The sequence below is a fragment of the Anabrus simplex genome, chromosome 7, assembly GCF_040414725.1.
Source record: "Anabrus simplex isolate iqAnaSimp1 chromosome 7, ASM4041472v1, whole genome shotgun sequence".
Taxonomy (NCBI): Eukaryota; Metazoa; Arthropoda; class Insecta; order Orthoptera; family Tettigoniidae; genus Anabrus; species Anabrus simplex.
The window spans coordinates 153025542-153038517 of NC_090271.1; the positions used below are offsets into that span (position 1 = coordinate 153025542).

The following is a 12976-nucleotide window of genomic DNA, read 5'->3' on the forward strand; positions in this document are numbered from 1 at the left end:
CTGAATAACAGCTGTCAGAGATGCGAATTATCGTCCGTACTAGTACGCGAGTTACTTCGTAGTAGTAACATCAGTAGTATTACTTGAATAATGCCAGTGTATGAATACCACGAATACCATGATATGCTGCTAGTGTATCGTGTGGCAGAACAGAACACGGGTCGCCCTTCATGAATCTATCGGGAAAGGCTTCGAGCAATTTATATTTTGTTTTTTATTCACTACGAGTTAAAACAGAGGACACTTTGCGTTTTAAGGGCCGATGACATTAAGACAGCAATCATCATCATCATCATCATCGTCGCCGCCGCCGTCGTCGTCGTTATCATCATCATCATCACGTACGAGTATAAATATTCAATAAAATAATTGTTTTATATTCATCATTACTGAAATAGGAAGTATAAGTTAACATTTAACTTAAGAAGGTTGCCTAGAGTGTTTTGTTAATTTACAAAAGAAAAATTAAAATTTCTTTTAGTGTAAGGCAATCTGTATGTTTTTGTTTTCTAAACTGTTGTACTGTAATGTTTAACATAGATACATTTTTCGTTCACAGGCGTTTTCGTGTACGTTCGTAAATCCGTACTTTTCTATTCGAGATAGTCTTGTTACAGTCCACCTGGAATTACGGAGCCCGTACTGTATGTTAGTTATTTTTCTACAACAGAGTGTTACTCATGCGACTGTAGTTCCTACGACCACGCCACTCTTATGTCTGTGTCACTAATGTGCGCTTTGTTCGGCTCTGTACTGCTTGACCATGTGGCTCTCGTTACCTTCTTCTGCCTCTTCTTCTACTGCAGCCTTATGTCTTATTCTACCGACATCATCTTAACACGCAGTAGCGTAATCTGTTACGATTTACCGAGCTCGATAGCGGCAATCGCTTAAGTCCGGCTCCATGGCTAAATGGTTAGCGTGCTGGCCTTTGGTCACAGGGGTCCAGGGTTCGATTCCCGGCAGGGTCGGGAATTTAACCTTAATTGGTTAATTTTGCTGGCACGGGAACTGGGTGTATATGCCATCTTCATCATCAATTCATTCTCATCACGACGCGCAGGTCGTGGATACAGGTGCTTATGTACCACAACGTCACCGGCTTTCAGGCCGGCTCCTTGGCTAAATGGTTAGCGTGCTGGTCCTTGATCACAGGGGTCCCGGGTTCGATACGCAGCGGGGTCGCGAATTTTAACTATCATAGGTTAATTTTGCCGGCACGGGGGCTGGGTGTGTGTGTTGTCTCATCATCAATTCATTCTCATTACGACACGCAGGTCGCCTACGAGTGTCAAATCGAAAGACCTGCTTCTGGCGAGCCGAACTTGTCCTCAGACACTCCCGGCACTAAAAGCCATACGACATTTCATTTCAGTGTGGCCAGTGTCCATTATTCGTGAGATAGTGGGCTCGAACCCCTCTTTCGGCAGCCCAGAAGACGGTTTTCCGTGGTTTTCTATTTTTACACCAGGAAAATGCTGGGGCTATACTTTAATTAAGGCCACGGCCGCTTCCTTCCCTGTCCTAGCCCTTTCCAGTCCCATCGTCGCCATAAGGCCTATCTGTGTAGGTGCGACGTAAAGCCAATAGCTGCTGCGATTTGTTATTAGCACCATCATAGTAAAATGTAATGTAGTTGTGGCGGAATCTTCTTAGATACCTTCGATATCTGTGGATTGTGTATAATTTGATAACTCATCTGTACTCATGAAAGCGACCGCCGGCCTGGCGTTCAGGTTAATAGCTACATGTCTCTAACGTGTAACCTTGATTATGTTTCTTAGATTTGTTGATGTGTATGTTTGATGTTTATACACAATACGAGATTACAGCTGACTCATCCCCACGAGCTTGACCTGGTTCTCGTCTTAAGCATAGTAATCTGTAGGTAACTACTGCGTCCGATGCTAACTCACGTGACATACATTTCATCTTGTTTCCTCTTAAACCACGCGTATTTTACTATTTTCTTCCACGTATTTCAGCTTTTAATTACCTGATAATAATAATAATAATAATAATAATAATAATAATAATAATAATAATGTTAATTGCTTTACGTCCCACTAACTACACCGAGCTCGATAGCTGCAGTCGCTTAATTGTTGCCAGTATCCAGTAATCGGGAGATCGTGGGTTCGAGCCCCACTGTCGGCAGCCCTGAAGATGGTTTTCCGTGGTTTCCCATTTTCATACCAGGCAAATGCTGGGGCTGTACTTTAATTAAGGCCACGACCGCTTCCTTCCAACTCCTAGGCCTTTCCCATCCCATCGTCGCCATAAGACCTATCTGTGTCGGTGCGACGTAAAGCCCCTAGCAAAAAGACCTATCTGTGTCGGTGCGACGTAAAGCAAAATAGGGAAAAACTACTTCTACGGTTTTCTGAGACGCTGAGGTGCCCGAATTTAGTCCCGCACTAGTTCTTTTTATGTACCAGAAAATCTGCCGACACGAGGCTGACGTGTATTTGAGCACCTTCAAATACCACCGGACTGGGCCAGAAGTTGGAGTCAAAAGGCCTGCACCTCAACCGTCTGAGCCACTCAGCCCGGAAGGAGGTACGAAATATAGGTACGTTTAATTTATTTAGTTGTATAAGATGTCCATTATTCATTTGAAACTAAACGTTCGATGTGTTTCGATAATTCAATTCCGATGCTACTCATTTGGGCATCCCATGACTGTTTTCGCTGGCGTAAGGAACTGCCATCTTTCTTCTACCTTTACGCAATGCACAACGGGGATCGTACCGTATTTCACGTCCTGGCGCGCTTATCCCAACCAATTATTATATCAGTCGTACAGGTCCCGCACCGATACAGGTTTTCAGGTCATTTCCATACTCACTAGACCACGGGGCTGATGACCACAGATATCCCAACCCCCTAAATGACAAAACAGCAAATGAACCAGTATTAACGCTGAGAATTCGGTACATCTTCAGGGTCCGAAACCGATGACCACGGTTGTCTGAAGCCCCTAAGACGGAAACTAAATACTGACAACAACGAATCCAGTCTGGCGAGAATGTAACGTAATATGGCATACACTACTGTAGTCACCTTCGGCTGTTATCATAGCTCAGTGGCTCTTAAACATAAAACCAGTTTGACAAGTATGTTACGTAACATCTCGTGCATTACATTGGTAGCGTTCAGCTGTTACAATAGCACACTTGCTTGTAAACATAAACAGAAACCAGTTTGGCACGAATGGCGCGTGACTCGCCTGTTCTCAATGGGAAGCTATTCATTCACAAGAACAAGTCATTCTACATATTCTAAAAACATCGTATCTTTTTGTTCTCGAAAATAACTTCCGAGGATTACTAAAAGTTTGATATATAGTGGTTCTTCACATCGTTCTCTATTGCTAGAAGAAATATCTGCAGGTATACACCTAACAACCTGTATATATATATATATATATACCAGGTGGCTCCCGGACGCCGTACTTTCTACTTATAAATGTCCCGCCTACCACCTACTATTAACAGGGGAACGACTGCCAGCGGGCAGGTTACGTCAGAATATGAAGAGATAAGAAACAGAGTCACACTCGCAGCATGTTACTCAGCGTTCCCGGTCGAATGCACCCGTTGCATTAGTAAACATCGGTTTCGACCGCATACTTCTAGGCTGGTGTATGGTACAGCCGCACTATATTTACTGTCTGCTTATCGACAATGGCTAGTGTGTTCAGCAGCGATGAATACACATACATTACTTTTAACTGGACTGCCAGGTCGGAATGCAACCGAAGCTCCAAACAGACATATGCCGTCTACACAAGTATTTCACCGAACAGTACCGTGTTTGTTTCATACAAGCAACTCTTTTATCGTGTGGAATGTCCACACGTGTATAAATTAACACGTTATTAAATTTCCTTTTCTGCATCTTTGGCGTGTTACCAAACAGTTGCGGCGATTAGGGGGTGGGGCGAGAAGGGAACGTCGCCCCCGCCCCTCGCCAGTTTGTGGAGTAAACATTACATATTCACTTTAGCCACCTGGAACTAGGAATTTTTTTTTGCTAATTGCTTTACGTCGCACCGACACAGATAGGACTTATGGCGACGATGGGATAGGAAAGGCCTAGGAGTTGGAAGGAAGCGGCCGTGGCCTTAATTAAGGTACAGCACCAGCATTTGCGTGGTGTGAAAATGGGAAACAACGGAAAACCATCTTCAGGGCTGCCCACAGTGGGATTCGAACCCAAGATCTCCCGGATGCAAGCTCACAGCCAATTAGTTTTAAAAGAAATGTTATCTGTACAAGCCTTTGTGTCTTATCTGCTAATTCTTTCCTTTATTTTCTTTAATTTTATTAACGTAATGTTTGGCGGAAATAAGCACCAAATGCCGTTCGTCGCGGCTAACCGATTTGTATAGCGCTACGGCAAGTAGTGGAGACTTTGCATGTGCTGTGGGGAAGGGTAGTAGGGGTATAATGTTTTAGCCAAGGTCGTGGACACTGAGTTATAATTCACCCGTATGACGCATGCATTCGTCAGTCTGGCAGCCTCTTCAGTGTCTGTTAGTTTCTTAGTGTGTATTAAAATATTAAATAACTTTTAATTGCATGATCATGCGGTACTTCTATTTAATTGTACCGGCTGAGCTAGCCGTGGAGTTAGGGCCGCGCAGCTGCGAGCTCGCACCCGGGTGATAGTGGTTTCGAATCCCACTGCCGGCAGCCCTGAAGATGGTTTTCCGTGGTTCCTCATTTTCACACCAGGCAAATGCTGGGGCTGTACCTTATTTAAGGCCATGGCCGTTTCCTTTCCACGCGTAGCCCTTCCCTGTCTCATCGTAGCCATAAATCCTATCTGTGTCGTTGCGACGTAAAACCAATTGTAAAAAAAATATTCTACTATTTTGCTTTACGTCGCACCGACACAGATAGGTCTTATGGCGACGATGGGACGGGAATGGTCTAGGAATGAGATGGAAGCGGCCGTGGCCTTAATTAAGGTGCAGCCCCAGTATTTGCCTGGTGTGAAAATGGGAAACCACGGAAAACCGTCTTCAGGGCTGCCGGCAGTGGGATTCGAAACCACTATCACCCGGGTGCGAGCTCGCAGCTGCGCGGCCCTAACTCCACGGCTAGCTCAGCCGGTACAATTAAATAGAAGTACGGCATGATCATGCAATTAAAAGTTATTTAGTATTTTAATACACACTAAGGAACTAACAGACACTGAAGAGGCTGCCAGACTGACGAATGCGTGCGTCATACGGGTGAATTATAACTCAGTGTCCACGACCTTGGCAAAAACATTATACCCCTACTACCCTTCCCCACAGCACATGCAAAGTCTCCACTACTTGCCGTAGCGCTATACAAATCGGTTAGCCGCGACGAACGGCATTTGGTGCTTATTTCCGCCAAACATTATGTTAATAAAATTAAAGAAAATAAAGGAAAGAATTAGCAGATAAGACACAAAGTCTTGTACAGATAACGTTTCTTTTAAAACTAATTGGCTGTGAGCTTGCATCCGGGAGATCTTGGGTTCGAATCCCACTGTGGGCAGCCCTGAATATGGTTTTCCGTGGTTTCCCATTTTCACACCACGCAAATGCTGGTGCTGAACCTTAATTAAGGCCACGGCCGCTTCTTTCCAACTCCTAGGCCTTTCCTATCCCATTGTCGCCATAAGTTCTATCTGTGTCGGTGCGACGTAAAGCAATTAGCAAAAAAAAAAGAAGAAAAAAAAAGAAAAATCCTAGTTCCAGGTGGCTAAAGTGAATATGTAATATTTACTCCACAAAATGGCGAGGGGCGGGGGCGACGTTCTCTTCTCGCCCCACCCCCTAATCGCCGCAACTGTTTGGTAACACGCCAAAGATGCAGAAAAGGAAATTTAATAACGTGTTATTTATACACGTGTAGACATTCCACGCGATAAAAGAGTTGCTTGTATGAAACAAACACGGTACTGTTCGGTGAAATACTTGTGTAGACGGCATATGTCTGTTTGGAGCTTCGGTTGCATTCCGACCTGGCAGTCCAGTTAAAAGTAATGTATGTGTATTCATCGCTGCTGAACACACTAGCCATTGTCGATAAGCAGACAGTAAATATAGTGCGGCTATACCATACACCAGCCTAGAAGTATGCGGTCGAAAACGATGTTTACTAATGCAAGGGGTGCATTCGACCGGGAACGCTGAGTAACATGCTGCGAGTGTGACTCTGTTTCTTATCTCTTCATATTCTGACGTAACCTGTCCGCTGGCAGTCGTTCCCCTGTTAAAAGTAGGTGGTAGACACCCCACACATCACTTATGCATGCGGGACATTTATAAGTAGAAAGTACGGCGTCCGGGAGCCACCTGGTACGTTGTTGCTCTTTGATTAAAAAAAAAAAAAATTGTCAACATGATGACGTCTTTGAGAAATGGTGACGTAATTTTTAATATCCACTTCTATATGTGTACGGTAATGGATACACTTAAACATAAACTATTTGCGGCCAGCAAGGAATTATGGTGACAACGTCCCTTCATATTTTCATCATACATAAAAAATGTAGTGATATAATTTGAGTGACTGCTGATCATTTACGGATAGATACAATGATACACATTATGGACACAAATTTATATTATAAACCCCACCCATGGAAAAACAGCCCCGATGGGCCATACCCTATGAAGCGACCGCTGCTCAGCCCGAAGGCCTGCAGGATACGAGGGGTCGTTGGTGGCACGAAGAATCCTCTCGGCCATTATTCTTGGATTTCTAGACGGGAGCCGCCATCTCATCGTCAGATGGTTCCACGATTGTAGTCAAGTAGGCTGAGTGGACCTGGAACCAGCCCTCAGGTCCAACTGAAAATCTTTGACCTGGCCGGGAATGGAACTCCGGGCCTCCTGTAAGTGGCAGGCACGCTACTCCTACACCGTGGGGCGGGATTTCGTATGAAAACCCGTTATCAGAAATCAAACAAAGACGAACAGAGCAAGGAAATGCAAGGAGAACAAGGCGTAATAATATAATTCCTTCCACTATTTATAAATCACATCGTACGAAAGGCTTTTCAATACATTTCATATTTCGAACTTTCTGTACAAATCTCCTTATGTTTGTTCCGAAACGTAATGTTTTTATCTGAGCAGTATTCGACATTTTCTTAAGAACAGTGGAAACATTTCTTACCCCTCATAATTGGTGATTGGTGTCACATTCACCCATTCATGATCCGTAGAGTCCGTGCGAGAGGCTTTCTGATCCTCAGGGCACATAAAATTTCCGAAACACCGTTCGTGGTAATCAGCACCACTGTCCAGTAGGAACTTCACCATAGCAGGATCTTCATTAACGATTGCAAGGTGGAGAACACTTTCCCCTGAAACAATTGCAACACAAATATATCACCACTCGGAGAAAATTAATCCATAAAATAAAAGTATAGTAGTTCAAAACAGATGAGGGCATGAATTGGATGTTACTCACATTTAACATTTTATCAGACTTAATTGTAATTATTATTAAACTATAATTCACTTCACATGTAGATACAAACACTGTGGATCAGGTAGCTCACCAGCGCCGTACATTCTACTCATAAGTGTCCCGCATGCACTTTTGATGAATGGGATGCCTGGTAACTAATTTTCACAGGGGCAGGTTATTAACATCAAAATATGAATAGATAACAACCGGACGGCCGCTCGCTGCGCTAACCGATAATGTGCCCCCTTGATTTAGTAAGCTTCGTTTTCGAACGCTCAGCATTAGGCTTGTATTTGGTACAATACCACTTAAGTTGCTGTCAACATATCGTCAATAGCTAGTGTGTTCAGAAACGACGAATACACAGACATAACTTTTACCTATGGTCGGAATGCAGCCGAATTTCGCAGGCGGTGTGCGCAAATTTTCCCAGTAGCCGTCTGTCTTTTGTACATGCATTTCACCGAACTTGGTAGCAATTAAGAGGTACACTCAAGACACATACCACAAACAAACAGCTTTTTGTAAGAGTGTATATAAAACTTTATTTTCTGCTTCACTGATGTGTTTATAAAAGCATCCTGTAACAGAACGTGTGTGCTAAAGTGACTGCTATTTGTTTCACATCCGAAATACAGAACGTTATAGCGCTCCTTTGTAAACCAGCGATTAGGCATTCCATTCATCATCAGTGCAAGCGGGTCACTTCTTGGTAGAAAATATTGGGCTGGAGGGTTCAATTTAATGTTTCTGAAAAAGTGTATTCACGATGAACTTGTACTCATTATTTTTTGTGAGTCTACATTCAAGAAAAGGAATACGTTTTATAAAAGTATATGACTACAGTATGGCGCAAAACATAAACGAAACAAAACAAAGCGAAACAAATCAAAACAAATCAAAACAGAACAAAAGAAAAAAATAAAACAAAAGAGACAGAGGAGAAAAAAATCGAATAACGATGTTTCAAAACTAATGCAATGAGTTCACAGTTGTAATGAATGGCACTTGTAAGAAGGAAGATGGTTTGCAAACCAAATTATCCTCTCATTTCTCTGCCATCAGATTGACTTTACTGAACATTTAAATAAGAGTTGAGTGAATTCAGGGTGTCTTATGCGTTGCCTGCGGATAACAGCCATGGAAGTAAAGAGTATGAGTTTTGGTACATATAGTTGAGAATCAGTGATATCATATGTTTGTACTGAAGAGATAAATGTAACAATGAACACTTTAGATGAAGATGTGAGTATGAAATGCTTTCGGTGATTCAGTTATGTGAGTCGAATGAAGGAAGATGTGAACACTCAGGACATTAATGGTCTCAACTGAAACGGGCATGATACGCGGAGGGCAATTCAAGAGACACAGTTGGGACTTAACGTCCAATTATTTTAATGTAATTGTCATTGAAGGTGAAGAAACCATAATGGTAATAGTGAGTGAAGAATTTTATATGCAATTAGTCCACTCACATAGGCTTGAAGAATTCAAGGATCGGTCTAGATATACAAGGATCTTTCTCCTAATATATGAATTATGCTGACATTTTTAGTGTATGTCTTCTAAATAATAGAGAAGGTATTCCCTAAATCAATTGGAGACATCATATTAATTAATCCGTGATAACAATGAGTTTTAGAAATATTTTAAATCCATTTTGTCGCTAAGTTCCATTGCAGTTTTATTCAAAATTAGGAATTAAGTAGACTACACTAGTTTAAACACACCGTGCATTTACTTTTATGTGAATAATTTATATGCAGAGATGTACTGTATTTAAGAGAATGAACTTTTTGGACTTTTACATCCTGAAGAGATTCTTCAGTAACAATTCCTTACAAAGGATTTATATATAATTATGATACATAAAACAAAGTGTTTTTTAAAGCTGAACGGAACGTTACTGGAGAGAAATTAAATTAAGTTTTGTGAAGTAAAGTGGAGTATAGAAGGAAGATAAGGGGAAGATAAAATTTAATACGTAAAATTGGAATTTTGGGGTAAAGCAAAATAAATATCTAGTTATCTTTGCTGAAACGTTACACAAAAGTTTACAGAACCAGACGTCTTCACAAAATATGATGGAAATATCCATTTTTATCTCCAGATTTCCATCTTAACACATAAAGGCACAAAGTGGACATGTGTACATTGTATGTACGTACGTGTATATCTATGTATAAACTCGCATAGTTTTATAGGTAAATTTTCTATTTATGTTATATATTTGTGCCTTAATTATATTATATTAATTGTATGGAATAACTAGCTGCTCTATCCGTCATCAACAAGTTCGTAGATACTTCACTGCGTTGAAATAAGAGCAGCGATGTACGCATACGTCCAGGAGTGCTACGTGTTCTGATCACCCTTACTTCTAAACGCATTAACCCTATTTCATTTTCATGATCACATTGCACATGAACTGGCCCACAACGGGCGACAAAAACGCGCTCTACAGCTGTACTGGGTGTAGTGTCAGATCTGTAGCTCACATCCTTTCTAACAGAATAAATATGACCAGGTCACAATAGGCCGAACGGTATAGTATCCGATGTGAAATCGGAAGATTGTGTTTTCGGATCTCACTGGTGTCTGGTTGACGATTTTTGTTCTGTATTTAATATCTCTCAGCATGTGCTATATACAGGGTGAAGCGAAATTCGCGCACTCGGGGGTCGCAGCGCGACTCCTCACATGCCAGCAATAAAAAGATGTCTCTGACAAAAGTTCGTCCTGCGAGTATATCCGGCAGAAAAAGAACGTTGAAAAGTGGCAATCTGGCAACACTGTAACCACATGTAGGGCAACTACCTCTGTCAGCACTTTTTAGTTGTGCTGTACAGTTGGTGCAGTGGATAGAGTTTTGGGTTAGCATGCAGGAGGTCGAGGGTTCGATCCTGGATTGAGGCGCACTTTTTAGATGCTAATTTCCATCGGACATTACATACTTTAACACAGTAAGACACCTACATTTACAAAATTTAGTAACGCTGAACACGTTGTAACGCATTTAGTAGATGAAGTGGTGTGAATAAATTCACGCCCACGACGTGGAAAGGGCGTCTTTCAAAGCTGACCAATGAAAACGAATGTTCGTGCATTTCTAGGATCGTAGTGTGTAAGTGCATATGGTTTCTGCAGGACCCGCTGTAATCGCTGTTGACGATTAAGATACCGGGTACCATACCACCTGGACTACATTTCATCATCATCATCATCTGTTTACCCTCCAGGTTCGGTTTTTCCCTCGGACTGAGCGAGGGATCCCACCTCTACCGCCTCAAGGGCAGTGTCCTGGAGCTTCAGACTCTTGGTCGGGGGATACAACTGGGGAGTAAGACCAGTACCTCGCCCAGGCGGCCTCACCTGCTATGCTGAACAGGGGCCTTGTGGAGGGATGGGAAGATTGGAAGGGATAGGCAAGGAAGAGGGAAGGAAGCGGCCGTGGCCTTAAGTTAGGTACCATCCCGGCATTCGCCTGGAGGAGAAGTGGGAAACCACGGAAAACCACTTCCAGGATGGCTGAGGTGGGAATCGAACCCACCTCTACTCAGTTGACCTCCCGAGGCTGAGTGGACCCCGTTCCAGCCCTCGTACCACTTTTCAAATTTCGTGGCAGAGCCGGGAATCGAACCCGGGCCTCCGGGGGTGGCAGCTAATCACGCTAACCACTACACCACAGAGGCGGACTGGAGGTAGGCGACTGGACTACATTTACGAAATAAAAAGCATACGCCTCAAACCAGGATCGATACCTCGACTTCCTACATGCTAACCTAAAACTCTAACCCACTGCACCAACTGTACAGCACGACTAATACGTGCTGACAGAGGTAGTTACCCAACATGTGGTTACAGTGTTGCCAGATTGCCACTCCTCAACGTCCTTTTTTCTCCCGGATATACTCGCAGGACGAACTTTTGTGAGAGACTTTTTTTATTGCTGGCATGTGAGGAGTCGTGCTGTGACGCCCGAGTGCGCGAATTTCGCTTCACCCTGTATACGCAACACGACGTATTAAGCTGGAAGTATATTTCAAGTACAATGCGGTGAAAATGACATATGTCATGAAATAGGTTGATAGAAAATATTCCTCAAATCTATATATAAGCGGTGCAGTTGGAAAAGCTTAAAAATACCATTGGAATTATTGATGCATCTTACATTATTACTGCCGTTTAACCTTTTGCAGGTCATCTATGTTGCGAAGGACATCGATCTTCCAAGGAGAATAACACGTACTTGAGCACACAATTATGACCAGGTGAGAACTCTGAGAGGACAGTAGGAGAGATGGCCCAAGTACATTTCCAGATCACAGTTCAGTAAAATGGCACTGAAAGTCACTGACATTCATAGAAACGCTCTCTGAATTGACATGGAAGGTTTCGAAACTGAAATTACAGAACAGCCGGTACTGTAGAAAGTATCGGCCCTTAGCACTTGTTGATTTAAATTCATGTTTAATAAGGCGTTATGTCTGGTGGTGAAGTTTATGGAGAAGAACCTTATCGCCGATTTTACTTCGTCACTTGAACACTGACTTGTTTAATTTTTAACCAACATGAATGAACTTTATTTCATCATCATAATTATATGTTTTAATCTTCGTGCCATTTTGTCATATCTTTTAGCTTTTGTATCATCATAACATCAATGTGTTTTAATTGTCTTGCCATTTTGTCAAATTTTAGCTGAAGATGTTCCATAATCGGAACGAAACATGTACTAGAGATTAAGATGGTTTATATTATGTAATTAATAAACCTATTATACAGAAATTGATAAGTATTGGAAGGTGGGAACCTACTCATAACTTAACCTTAGTTGAGTTCTTGCACTCCAGAACTTCCAGATATAGCATCGTTTTGTTTTTCTGTCTGAAGGGCATATGCAGAGCTACATTTTTAGCTACTTGCTATGGACCAGGTCACGTAGATGTGTAATTGAGCGAAGCAATGGCTCTTAAATCAACATCTGAAATGACCATTAACAAAATACATGGTCATCGCAAGACTTAAGATGACGAAAACTTGTAGGCGTTTGAATTCAAAGAGGCAATTTGACGGGGTACGGGGTATCTGAGGAATGTAAATACTCTCTCTCCTCCATAGCATTTGAGAACAGAGACCTCGATCTCACTCCTAGTTGGGTGCCCTTGCACAGTTTTGGTATTTGGATTTTGCAGCAGTATGATGGCACACCGATTTTCAAATTTCATTTAAATGCCAGGAGACCGGCTGAAAACTTTAGATAGTCAGCTCTCCCTTCTTCTAAGGAAACTCAATAAGAAATATACGGAGTAAGCAAACAATATAATTAACAATTTTCAGTTTGAAGAGAACATAAACTGCTTAATAAATTATCTCCATAAGACGAGACTTTATTTCTTCAGTGTTCTTTAAACATAGCTTATTGAATAGAAAAAGAGATGTTTGAAATGTATCTCCTGGATGATGCCTACTTATTTCCTCGCCACACGGGAGACGGGTAGTTAGGTAGTCCG

The 12976-nt window shown here is 42.2% G+C and overlaps 1 protein-coding gene across 1 annotated transcript in view; it reads right to left on the reverse strand.

Annotated features, from left to right (window-relative positions):
• The window catches only part of nan (transient receptor potential cation channel subfamily V member nanchung), a 113314-nt gene that overhangs the window by 68668 nt on the left and 31670 nt on the right, over positions 1-12976 (reverse strand). The window contains exon 5 of the mRNA XM_067151956.2: positions 7167-7356. Coding sequence (XP_067008057.2) covers positions 7167-7356 — 190 coding nt within the window. The remainder of the gene's footprint in view (positions 1-7166; positions 7357-12976) is intronic.